The following is a 13,017-nucleotide window of genomic DNA, read 5'->3' as shown; positions in this document are numbered from 1 at the left end:
TGGGAGGTTGCAGTTACAAGCAAATCTGTTACTGATGATTTTACAAACTTCTCAGAAGTAAGCATAAGCAGGTTGCAGTAATTGCAGCCTGTTTTGGTCAAATACTCAAGGAAGAAACATACATAAACTTGTGATCTTAATGGAAAAAAAATTCTTGCTAAGGCTCCAAGGCAATACAAATGTTCTTGTACTCCATGTAGGTTTTGCCAGCTCTTCTACCGTTTCTGAACTTTTAGTTGCATACAAGACTGACAAAGAATTAAAATAAATGGCAAGAGTACCTTAATTTTATCTGTCCCTGGGAAAAAGAAAACTCTCTCTTGTACAACCATGTCTGAAAATTAGCCAAGAATTAAGCAGGAAAGAACAATCATCCATTCCCAGAGTTATAGCAAGTGACACAAAACTGAGTAACAGAGTTTTCCCTTTTGATTTTTATAATATCCCTTCTGCAACAAATTCTTTGATGTAACACAGAGCACTGTCGTTACTCATTTATGATGTGAAAGGAAAAACAGAGACACTTCTTATTTCTTCAAGCATTGTATCTCAGGTAGCAGCTGTCCCAAACTGTAGTATTTCTGAAAAAAAATAACCAGACACTGTGCTGGAGAATAAAAGGTTGTGATAAGCCCTTTCTTTCCCTCTTCCTTAAATGAATTTGCAAACCAAACCTCAAGGACAGAAAAACCTCCTAAAACTTACCTACAAACACTTCTAAGGAAAACTATAATCTGTCACCAGCACAAGGTATGTTTATATCAGATCAATATTTTCCTTCCTATTATAAAAATCTAAATTAAGGAATTCTAGAGGGCATTCAGCAGGATCCTAACTTTTCTCAGAATTACGCTTCCAAACCAAATTTCTCCCCAGGGGTAGAGATATCTGAGGAAGAACAGAAAATGCAAACAGTAGACTGAAGTATTTAGGCTGACTTGCAATCAAGATTGGTATTTAGCATATAACCTCTGAAGACATGGAAATCTAGGCTGGCACAACTTCTTTCAACTATTAGACTATCATTAGTCCATTTAATGTAACAGTATATTGACTATAAACATTCATTTTAATTTTAAAATCTAACTTTACTGCAGGAAGCACTTAAGGATGGAGCACATAATTTAAAACAAACTCAGCATGTCTAGGGAAAAAATTTAATTGACTTGATATGGACTCTTAGGATATGTTGCTTAATGGATTTAAGTTTTGATTACATGTTTGGTAACAGGAGGTTATAAAGTGATTAAGAAATAATGAATTAAAATTGCATACTTAAAATGAGTTCCTGTTACTGTTCTATTTTAACTGCATCAGACTACTAAATGAGCAAGTATATGGATACACTCTTACAGGCCTCCCTGACAATATGCTGAATTTGGATAAACTTGCAAATGGAGGATTAACAAGTTTGCAATAGTCTAAGGAAGTTTAAAGAGGAAATTTTCTCCCATATTATTCTTAAATTTTGTGAAAACAAAAATGTTACTATTTCTCTCCTTTGTGAGTAATTTACATTATCTGCATTAAACCTAACACTGGATAATAAACTTTTTGAAAAAAAACGTCCTTGTCAAATCACAGTCAGTGCACCAGTATTACCAGTTCAGGTCCACAATTTCTGCCCTTCTGAAAGGGCAAATAACCAGATTGATTGAGAACTTATACTAAGCCAAGGTCCCAAATCAGACATAAATTTGAAGCATTTTTCTAGTTTCATAATTTTTTTGTTTGGTAGACCACCAGAGCTGCCCTGATACCTGACAAAAAAGGGCTTCTGTTTGAATTGGATCCTTATTAAAAAAACAAAACATGGCTGCAGCTTACTGAGTACAGATTATCTACATCTCTTACAGAAATCTATTAAGCAAGATCTTGTTGGGCAATCAAAAATGCTCTATTTGTCTTGATACAATATAGGTCTAAATGCTAAAGGACAAATCATCTGAAATGTGAAATAAGACAATTATGTTAATTTGTGATGCAAAGCTGAATAACTGACTTTACCTCTCTGAACAAGGGAAAAAAACACCTAAAAGTGATGGGAAAGAATGAATATTTGACAAATTCTCAATGAGTGTGCACTGATGCCATTGCAATCAGCTGTTTTATCTGAGTAGGTTTTGGAATATTCTGCTTTCAGGAAGGCAATATAAGTCCAGCAAAACTATGGAAGATCGCAGTCAGTATTTTGGACAGTCCCTGTAGAAGTGGATTAGAAATTTTAATCTAGCTCTCACATGAAGGATTTCACTGTCACTTCAATAGTATTCCTGTGACCTGTGTTATAACTGTTCTGCATATAAGAGAATTTAGTGCAGTATCAGTTATCCATCATGAATGCTGAGCTTTTCGTTTTCATTAATCAAAACCAAAACAGTTTCCTGTCCTCCCATTAGTAATCAGGTTGGCTGGTATTCACCTCAAGGAGCAAACTTTCATGTCCATGCCAATCCTATGAGCACCCAACAGAAAACTAACAAAACATTTCTTATGAGTAGTGCCAAGTTGTTCCCACTGTCCAGCTACATCCCTAAAGTTAGGAGCAATGACAAAAATAGGAGTTTAGGAGGTAAGACAAGTTAATACCTATGAACTTAGTGCAGTGCATTTTTGATGTTAAAAGAATTATCAACAGTTTTTACTATATGAAATATTTACCTTAATTACAAACCAGAGTTGCATAAAATATTGGAAATGCACTTTCATGACTTGTCTACAGTGAAGAACACATACAAAACCAAAATATTGTCAATATAAAAGTTAAAGTTGAACAAGTATACTTCTTTGGGAGCATTACCTCACATGCTTCTGAATAATGAAAAACTTAAAAAAACAAAACCAGAAAGGTGCACTGTGGGATGATTAGTAGCTGGTAAGCAACTGAGAACAGCAATGTCAAAGCTGCAGAAACGGACTGATGAGGCAGGTAATGCTGACAAACTTACTCTGAAGCTGTGGCTGAGGCTGCTGGAAGGAAAGGGGCTGTCCGAACACAAATGGACTGTGGACAAGGGAAGAGGGAGGTTTTGCAGCTTGATCAAAGATGGAAGGAGCTGGGAGATTTGGCCGTGACTGAATGGAATTCAGTATGGCACTCAGTTGGTCACCTGTAGTGGGCAAAACAGTCAAAACTACAACCTGTTACCTGTCATTCTCCAGAAAGGCAGAGTAAATTGGTACTCAAAGTTTAAGTGATGATAATAGAGAAAAGCTCATAAATCTCATTTAGCCACATTCAACTCTGGTTGTGGCTAAACATAAAAATGTCACTTCACACATGGCAATAAAATTACTGTTTTTAAAGGATCATGGATATTCTACTGCAATTATTTTAAACACTTCAAAATAGAGATTTATATTTGCCTTGCTAAAAAATGAAGAGCAGCCAAAGAAAAAACCAGAAATCCCTAGCATTTACAATAATACACACATGCAACAGTACATGCAGAAAAAAGATTAGAAAAACTGATGAAAAGGGAAAGCTAACATGTAATTAGCCTTTGGCAAATGTATTTCTGTGCCGGTGTTTTGGTAAATATTTGCTCATTTTTGCAAATATTTTTGAAAGTATTCTGTCAAAGCTGCTTTTTGAGGTCAAATTGAAGGTAATTTAAAAAACCCCTAAGTACCATAAAAGAACTGAAACCGGTTTTCTGAAGAACTACCTACATTTGTTGCGAGGCAAATGAAGGCCTTCAAAAAACTAGCATGTTAAAAACAAGAGTTTTAATTTCTGAATGCCAATTTTCAAAAAACTCTCTGTGAGCATTAGAAATACATGACGCCTCAGTAAGAAGGCCACACCATGTTGTAACTTGAAGTATACTTAGTAAAATGAGGTAGGAGACACCATGAATTTGAGAGCATCTCAGATTTGAACCATCACCAGGCAAATCATAACAATGTCACTTTATTCTGCGAATTCCTGTAACTTTGACAGCATTGTAGAAAACCTAGTAAAAAAATTTAGCAGCTAACACAATTTGCAGCTCAGAAATTTACAACATTTTGGGATTATTATCAACTGTCTTTTTAAAGAATTAGAGAGAGACCAGTGGATGTATCAAACCCAGTGGTTTGATAAGAACTCCTAAGTTAATTTATTTTCTTGGTATTTGAGTTAAAAAATAAGACAAAAATACCAGAAAATAGCTGGAATGCCCTTCTAAATAATCTTCTACAGGAATCAATAAATCAATTTTATTTCACTGTTTTGGACGTAGCATACCTAAAAACTACTGGAGTCTGTACGTCAGCAGGAATCACTCCTACCTTAAAAACCTAGAAGTGATTGAACAACCTGGTTTAGGGGGGTTTGGACCTAGATGATCTCTAAGGTCCCTTCTAACCCTAGCCATTCTGTGATTTACGTGTTCAACAAACTATTATTCTTAAATGCAACATGCCTAATTCCTAAAATGAGTAATTATTTTAAAGGGAAGAACATCTGAGAAGAGGTTGAAAGTCATCTGCCACAATAATCAAATATGGAGTCGGTAGGGCAAATCATGAGGAATATTAAAAACTTGCCTGTAACACAGAAAGCTGGAAGAGAGAAGACATAGCTAAATCAAACAGATTCATTGTGGGAGTCATGTCTTCTGTCTTGCAGATAATACTGTAAACACAGATCTATTATGGGGATCTTTACATTTGATCAGTCATTTTGAAACACTCTTGGATGGGACGGAATTTTCGTCAGTACTGGGGCATCCCTATAGAAGTACTTTTAACAAACAAGCCCCTCCAAAAGAAGTGCTTAATTTAGAAATTCCCCTAAGAGATTGTGTTTGTGCCTTCCATTTCTTATTTTTTACAAATCTCAAAGCTTCTTAGTCCTGAGAATACAGAAAGACTGCATATAAAGTAATGGTACAGCTGAAGAATTCTCTTTTTGGGAAAGTAAGACCATTATTCTTTCAATATAGTTGCCAACAACTCTCCACTTTTGGGCAATTCAGAAGGAAATACAGTACACAGAATGAATAAAGTCATGTAGCTGAGTTGTTCATTCACACTTAACATCACAACTTCAGGGGATGCTGAGAAAATAATGCATACAAAATGGTATGGAATTCAATGCCAGGAGTAGCCTCCAAACTTTCTGTAACTATTATCCCAAAGAAACACCTTTGAAAATGCCTAAGATATAGTAAAGAAAATCACAATGTCTTCAGAAATCAGAATGCCTGTTAACATAGCATATTCATCTCTAAGATTTTACCTTTGGACAAAACAGAAGAAAAAAATTGTTGTCTTAATATGTATCTGCAGAAAAAAGAGCAGATAGTATTTTTGCACTATTACACAACTGACATTGAGAGACAAGCTGTAATACTGCCTCACATCTTAAATACTTCCACTTTTGTGATTCCACCATTACTCTGAAATGAGTATGGATGAACTGGGAAAAGAAGGTTTAAAGGCTCTGTAAAACAAAAGGAAAATGCTTATCCCACCTTTGTCCACAAAAGAGGGTTTCCTATAACAATGCATGGACACATATGAACCACTCTCTACACAGTAAACCACTGTAAAATGATATAAAACTATTTCATGTCGTGACATTAACAGACTAGACTATTTAGGAATAATTATTTTCCTAATCTTCTCTCCTTTAAAATAAGTTTTAAGTTATTTTACTTAGGAGACCACAAAGAAATATATGCTGGTGTTAAAAATCACATAGCACACCTCATGCCCCTATTTGTAGTGGCATAGAGTATAGCAATATAAGAATACAATGACAGAGCTCCAGGGTTCAGGAATATTTCTCAAGAATATCTGCCTCAATGAAAGTCCCTTCTGTATTAATAAATCTGCTAGAACTAATCAAGAAATTAACAGAAAACATGCAGATTGAGTTTCTTTTGATGGCTTTTATATGTGTATTTAGATCTTGCCAACAAAATAAACTATGATTAAAAGAAACAATTATTTTATATCAGTAAAATTAACTAGATTTTATTTATTACCCAGCAGTTGTAACTGGTATCCATGCGATTCAAAGGTAACTTCAGTTTTATAATTTTTTTTTTTTAAACTTCACAACAAATTTTAAATGGCATGTTTTATCTTGTCGACCCATTAAAGGCAGTTAAATTGCCAAGACAGATGAAAAATGTTTCTGGACTTTTTAAAACGCATGCTTTCTAAATCAAATACTTTTCTAATCTTGTTTTACAAGTATGCATTTTTCGGTTTTGTGTCTACCACTATAGAAATCCACAACTAACTTCCAAATCTTCAGTCATTCTTTTTATACAGAATACTTAGACTGAGTGAAACTAAAGCAGAGGAAAAAGCAGTTTTAACGCTTTGCAATTCATTGTACTACCGCTTTAGAGAAGACCTGTGGTGCCTAAAAAAGCAGAAATGAGTAATAAAATATAAGCAAAGTTAAGATAAACATAATTTTTAAAATTATGAGTGTAAAAACATACCTTTGTTATTTCCAAGGCCATAATCAAACCCTTGTCCATTACTACAGCTTGTCCCCTTACTGAAAGCTTGTATTGAAAAAGGACTTGGGGGAGGAGTCTGCACATTTTGATCTAGAAGGACTTGCTCTGTAAAAAAACCACATCACTTCAGAGTTAGACCCCTTAGTAATTGATTTACATTAGAAAGATGAGTCACAAAGAAAAAGAGTGATATTTATTCCCACTGATAGCACTCTTCCCCTTGACTAAATTATCTTCAAATAACCCCGTATCTGTTCTTCAGACCTCATGCTCTAATAATATAAAGACAGCGGACTTAATACCATGTAGACTGTTTTTTGTTTGACAGAGTTGTTGCCAGCTTTGCCATTAATGACACTTGTTTTTTTCCAGTAACATCACTCCATTCAGCAGTGTTTCTTCTTTGGACAGCAATTGTTAAAATCCCTTTGACAAAGCAAGGTGGAGAAAGGATAGTCTTCAGAATAGCAAACTCGGAGCCAATAAACATTTAATTGTGGCTGCCCCCAATAGTTCATGGGACACAAGACATTTTTTGTGACAGATTTATTTGTATCTGTAAATGAGTACTATAATTTTGCTTTCTGTATGACACTAAAGCAACCTCCAATGCAAACCAACCTGCAGTATTTAATAATATTAGAACAACAGTAGAACTAAAATAAATGAGACAGAATCCACTTGACTATTTAGATTTACAGAGAAATTATTGACTTAACATGGTAAAAAATACCATTTCAACTGATGATATGTAAGGAAGCATTTAGAAGAAATATCCTAAATGCAGGTTTAAAAGCTTGATCTGGGACCTTGAAAATTTTTTTTTCTCGTAAATGAACTAAAATTAACATGGATTAAATAATAATAAAAAAATCACAAGTCTTCTAAAAGTAATTTTTAAGAAATTACATTTCAGGACAAAACTACATTCCAGAGTGCAAGCCTCACATAACACATATTCAAGCAAAAAAAAAAAAAAAATTATGAGGGAGAAAGCTGGAAATTCAAACTCAGTTTATAAAAGAAAGTATCTAGAATTTTCTCAATCACAGTCTACTCTAGATCTTGCTGTAGTATTTTAACTGTATACCTCCCTACAGACCTAGCTATTCAGCATGACTTTTGCCTTGTCTCTGACAGAAATCCTACTTCATTATGGGAATTTAATTATAATTTTATTAAATAATGAAAATACGAATGTAATGTGAAGGATGGTGCTATTTATGGATAAAAAAATATACACTTGCAAATCTAGCTGGAGCTCCTCCAGATCCTTATTATTTCCCCCTAGCAAAAGCATTGAAACTGATGATAAATTATTTCTAAATAATTTCATGGCAAGTAAAAACGACCCATTTAAAATAAACTTCAGACACAGCTTAAGCCCATTAACTTTTACACAGCACTGAGGTGGACCAGGAACATAAACCAGATTGTAAAATCTCAGTAACTGCACTGATAACTGCTTAAACTGCTTTAGATAGATGCACAAGAGACATCCATCTTCACCCTACCCATAAAAAGAGACTAATCTAGAAAAGACTAAATACAGGTATATTGAGGCATGGGATTCATATCAGGAAGTTTCTAAGATGGTATTCCTATGAGCTGCATTGCAAAAATCCTACTATAGAGTTTTGTCCTCAAAGCCTGGAACTCACATTTCTGTGTTTCTGTGAGAGCAATGATATACACAAAGATGTCCTTCAGTAACAGTGCACAAGTATCAAGAATATGAAGACACACCTTCAAACAAGGGTCTTGTTTAAATTCTTCCTGATTTGGGAATTCTTTCTTAAAGCACACATATACTTTGAGAAATTTAAGACAATATGAAATGATAGATCAATTACTGAAGATGAAAACACTACTTAAAAATGCAAGATTCTGTCAAGTTACTTAAATGCATTTCTCAAAATAAGCACTCTGGAATGGAAATTTTTGCACACTGCTTAATTTATTACTTTCAGAGAAATGATTTTCTACTGGAAAAGCAAACAACCCCATACAAAAATAGAAAATAATGACTTTATCATCCCTACTATTGAATAGATGTCCTTCCAACAATAAGGTACTGTTCCAATTCACAATCATTTAGTTTCCAGAATCTACTTGGGCACTTCAAGCACCTCAGAACTTGACATTATCAGACACAACTAAAAATAGAAAAGCTATAACCTCTAAAAAAGTGTTTGAAGTATTAGGTAAACACTTACATATTTTATGAAAAGCCCTTTGTTATTTCCTTTCTGTGCAGAAGGTTTTATACCTGAAAATCAAGCTGCAACAGTCTACAGAAAATACTTATGTATTAGCAAGGAATTACTTTGTTCTAATACAGTAATATGATGATAATTTTAAAGTATCTATGTGTGAAATGAATTTCAGCACCGAATGTCAAAACCAGAAAAATGGCAAAGAGTCTTTTAAAATGAACCAAGAGGAGGCTGACAATTAAGTGTGACCTAAAAACACAAGCAGATTACGACTGCTGAGGTCAAAGCTTTTCAGGTAGACACATTTTGGAAAACAGATGCATTAAAATTAACCCCACAGCTAAAAGAAAACAGATGGTTAAAATTATTTTCCATAACAGTAACTGGTACAGAAGAAATCATACAGAAATATTTTAACTGTTCTTTTAAAAAGTCATTTAAAGAATGTTTATAAACAACTTGCAAAGTCTGACTGTGCAACATAACTCAAATGAAAATGCATAAGCTAATGTTATACCTGTTCAAAACTCAGATTCTTCTTTATTTTTCCTGTTTAGATTGCTTATTTTTTTCTAAGTTAACTTAAAAATATAAAACAAAACAACCACTTGCCATCTTCATGTCGTAGGTACTGGTTTCCACCTCTGTCTCTAGCTAATGACCAAGCCTCGCCTTCATCACTTTCACAGAACTCTACCATGCTGTTCTTATCCATTTGCACCCACGTACCTTCTGAATTAGTCACCTGATGCACACACATAAAAAAGCAAAATTTATTGGCTTCTCAAATAATTCAGTAGCATGATTCAGCAACTACTTATAGTATCTGGAAAACACATTATATTCCAATCTTTCTATTATGAAGTAAATGGTTAAAAAAAAAAGTTTCTTAAATTAAGGCCACAGGCTGAGGCAGACTGAGGTACCAAACCTATTTATGGCATATTTACATTTAGGAATAATTCCAAAAATTTTAGACCCATTTATGTTCAGAACAAGCAAAACACCAACACCACAACTTTAGAAAATCCACATAAGCCTAAATAAAAACTTGAGAGAAATAGTCACCAAGATGTACCTTCTAATCGATGGTGGCAACAGTAGAATTATAATACCAAGATATACATGAAAGGTTTTTGTGAGTATTAGTTTTGTTCCTGATATTATATTTAGGAAATAGCATGACACACTTCATCCTTAAGCCCTTCTTAGCCATAAAACACCACAACTGGGCAACCCAGAACAATAACAATAGCTCAGCAATTAAACAAATTAATACAGTCAGTACAGAGAAACAGGAATTTGTTAAATGGTTAAGTCCTAGGAAAACGTTTTGTCAATGAAACAGAATTCTTTCAAAGAATATGACAAAAAAGCAGATCAAGAAACACAGTTTTGTAAGGAATACTGTAACAGAAATATATAAGCAAGCACATGTAACTGCAGTTCAACTTTAACATCATTCCAATCAGTGCAAAAAGGCAAAAGACATGACTGCATTAGTACTTATAATAAAAACCAAGTTCAAAGGTCAGTATTTATCATGAGGAGAGGAAAAGCAAACCTGTACAGAAGCAGATTCTTTTGTTGCGTTTACTACTGTTATATACTGGTATCTATGAAGACATGAACTGAAGCTACAAGGATCCGTACCTCGCCCACTGCCTTGACTTTGTTTCCCAGAACTAACATTCCAATTGGGATACCTCTAAGGTTAGGGCAGCTTCTGATGTTGTGACCTGATGGGCCAGTCTTCACTACCTTGTACACTCCAGGTCCACCTCGAAGGAATGGCATGTCTTGTTCTTGCATCACTGCTTCCTGTGGGCAGTGTGAATTTAGGTCTTTGAAAAAATCATCAGCATTAGACCTAGAATCCTGAGAAATAAAAAAAAAAAAAAAAAAAAGGCAAAACAGAAAAGAATACAACCTATTAATACCACCTTTAAACTACTGAGATAAGAAATACTTAAAGACTACAAAAGGTAAATTTCGAAGCTAAAAGAGATCCTAGTTACATTGCTAACTTTAGTGGGTAGTGCTAAACAACTAACTACTACTATATTGCACATTATTTGAATTACTCCTGACATTACTCCTAAAGCAAAAGTGGTATAAATGTAACCATTTATATAAAAATAATAGCTCATACCTAACATTAGATACAAATTATTTAATCTAACTGCTTCCACTAAACCTTCATCCTTGCTGACATTTCTCAGAATACACATTCATTTCTCCTGCTCTATTTGTTAAATTTTGTTAAAGTCTGGGGCTATGTAAAGGGAATTTGAGTATTATCTCTCTCCATATGACATGATGCTTTTTTTGATTTCATATTTAGAATATATTGTTAATTTAGAGTTAAGGCAAAATTATGACAAAGAGGAACAGCAATACCACAGACTTTTAAATGCACATGTAAGTATTACTGTGTATTTATTGTTTCCACAATGACAATAAAGAGGGCCTGCAAATTTATTTCACCTCATACTATTTGACGATGAAATATATATCCAAACCTGAAGTAAAGGTTCAAGGTTTTTTCAAAGAAAACACTTTGACTTTCTTACCAAGAAAGTGGGAGTTACTAAAAGAAGAGAAAAATTAGCATAGACTTTTCAGCAAGCCACAGCTTAACTAAAAGGTTTTTGTACAAAAAAAATACAAGGGATGGAAGTAACAGATGTGCATTTAATTCAGAAGAATGTGAGGAGGAGAAGCAAGTTTATTATACTGAAAGTCATAGGTGCTTTTAAAGGAACATCTGAAAGTTACAAACTACATAATGTCCTACTGGATGAAGCCAGTGGTTCACCTCATTCAGTCTACTGCGTTCAGCAACAGGAGATGCTCTTTAGAAGCAGCATAAAAACGTTTATTAGTGGCCTGTCCCTTATATACCAACAGCACTTAAAACCTTTTTATTACGGATGTTAAAGGGTACACCCTAACTTCTTTAGTGTTTATTTATTAATCTGATTTCTCTAAATTTAATTTCTTCTGAGTATGCTGATACTTTCTGCCTTGACAATCTCCTGTTAAAACACCTTCCAGGAGTTCACTCCCTGCTGTGAGAAAGAATACTTTCTTTTGTCAGATTTAAACCAAACTTCTGCTTATGTTATCTCCTTTTAAATGGATGCAATTTCCTCTGATCTCTTTAATTATCATGCTTTCAGCTTTTTTAGGTATGGAAGTCTGTGCAATATGTCCAGACTAATACAGCAGTTTTTTCAAGAGTCCTTTATACAAAAATGATTCTGTTACATAAATATGTAACTTACAAAGCAAGTTAATGCAAGCTGAGGTAAACTGGTGTGAGAAAAAAAAAAAGACAATTTAAACATAGTTTAGATCTTGATATAACAAAGTCTGCTATTCTGGGGAAAAATAATCAGTGGACAAACAAGTTTTAAAATCTCTAAAACAAAATGCACAACATATCTTCATTACAAATTTCATACAAGAAAAATCCACCTCAAAACATTACAGAACTGATATTAAGACAAACACTTCTACAGTCAATATAAACAACTTAACTGTACATAACATAACTTTTCCCTAGAACTACATAATTTAAAAAAACATTAAGAATGGGCAGAGTATTTATTAAGTATCTGTGGCATTATTCATACAAATATCATCTCATTAGATGTGGCAACTTCATGTGGAGCCTCCGATAAAATTTTACCAGTAAATTCTGCACTAAAGGACAATGAAAGGCTTTATTATGTTACTAGGCCACCTCTCTGAATTTCTAATTTGGTTGGTTAAAAAAAGAGAGTGCTACTAATGAATTAATAAAAATTCAATAATCTGCCCAGATATTTTTTCTCATTTTAGAGACACAGATACAGCACTGAAGGCAAATCTGCTATTTCCTATTAAAAAATTCACAGTAAAACAGACTTCAAAGAATACTTAGCATAAAGTTGAGTCATAAGGTGCATTCTGAAAACACGAGATACAGTGTGACTGTTCCTGTAATTTAACTCACCTTAGGGGGTAAAGCTTTGGAAGTCCATGAAAAAAAGTCCAAATCCCTTACTCCTTGGCTAGCATTAAAGACATTCTGAGCAACAAAGTTTGAAAAAAAAAGACATATATCAACAAAGAAATGGGAACAAAGAAATACTGGAGGAAGAAGTTCAAGGTACTATAATGCAAACTTTCTCCTCAAGTAAATTTACTGGTAGAATGTTTTGCAAAAGGGGAAAGTTATGTTTTCCTGAACAAGTCACCTGAGTCCATTGCTCACCATGGCAAATCATCCATTACACAGAAACAGTTCAGTATGTCAAAAGCTCAAAATGGATGTAGTGTGTCATGCC

At 34.0% G+C, this 13,017-nt stretch overlaps 1 protein-coding gene across 19 annotated transcripts in view; it reads right to left on the bottom strand.

The window, feature by feature from the left end:
- Positions 1–13,017, bottom strand: part of MYCBP2 (MYC binding protein 2) — a 177,458-nt gene that overhangs the window by 37,714 nt on the left and 126,727 nt on the right. For 9 of the 19 annotated variants that reach the window (XM_042029615.1, XM_042029618.1, XM_042029620.1 and 6 more), the window contains 5 exons: positions 12,684–12,758; positions 10,337–10,561; positions 9,296–9,428; positions 6,447–6,572; positions 2,949–3,110 (listed from right to left, as the gene is read on the bottom strand). In XM_042029615.1, coding sequence (XP_041885549.1) covers positions 2,949–3,110; positions 6,447–6,572; positions 9,296–9,428; positions 10,337–10,561; positions 12,684–12,758 — 721 coding nt within the window. The remainder of the gene's footprint in view (positions 1–2,948; positions 3,111–6,446; positions 6,573–9,295; positions 9,429–10,336; positions 10,562–12,683; positions 12,759–13,017) is intronic. The other 10 variants (XM_042029619.1, XM_042029625.1, XM_042029630.1 and 7 more) reach the window with 6 other exon arrangements.

This window comes from Corvus kubaryi, unplaced genomic scaffold, assembly GCF_017639235.1.
Source record: "Corvus kubaryi isolate FWS band 111438036 unplaced genomic scaffold, C.kubaryi_AGA036_p1.0 37328, whole genome shotgun sequence".
In the NCBI taxonomy this organism is placed as follows: Eukaryota; Metazoa; Chordata; class Aves; order Passeriformes; family Corvidae; genus Corvus; species Corvus kubaryi.
The sequence above is the reverse complement of the archived record's forward strand: the minus strand, read 5'-3'. Positions and strand labels throughout refer to the sequence as shown.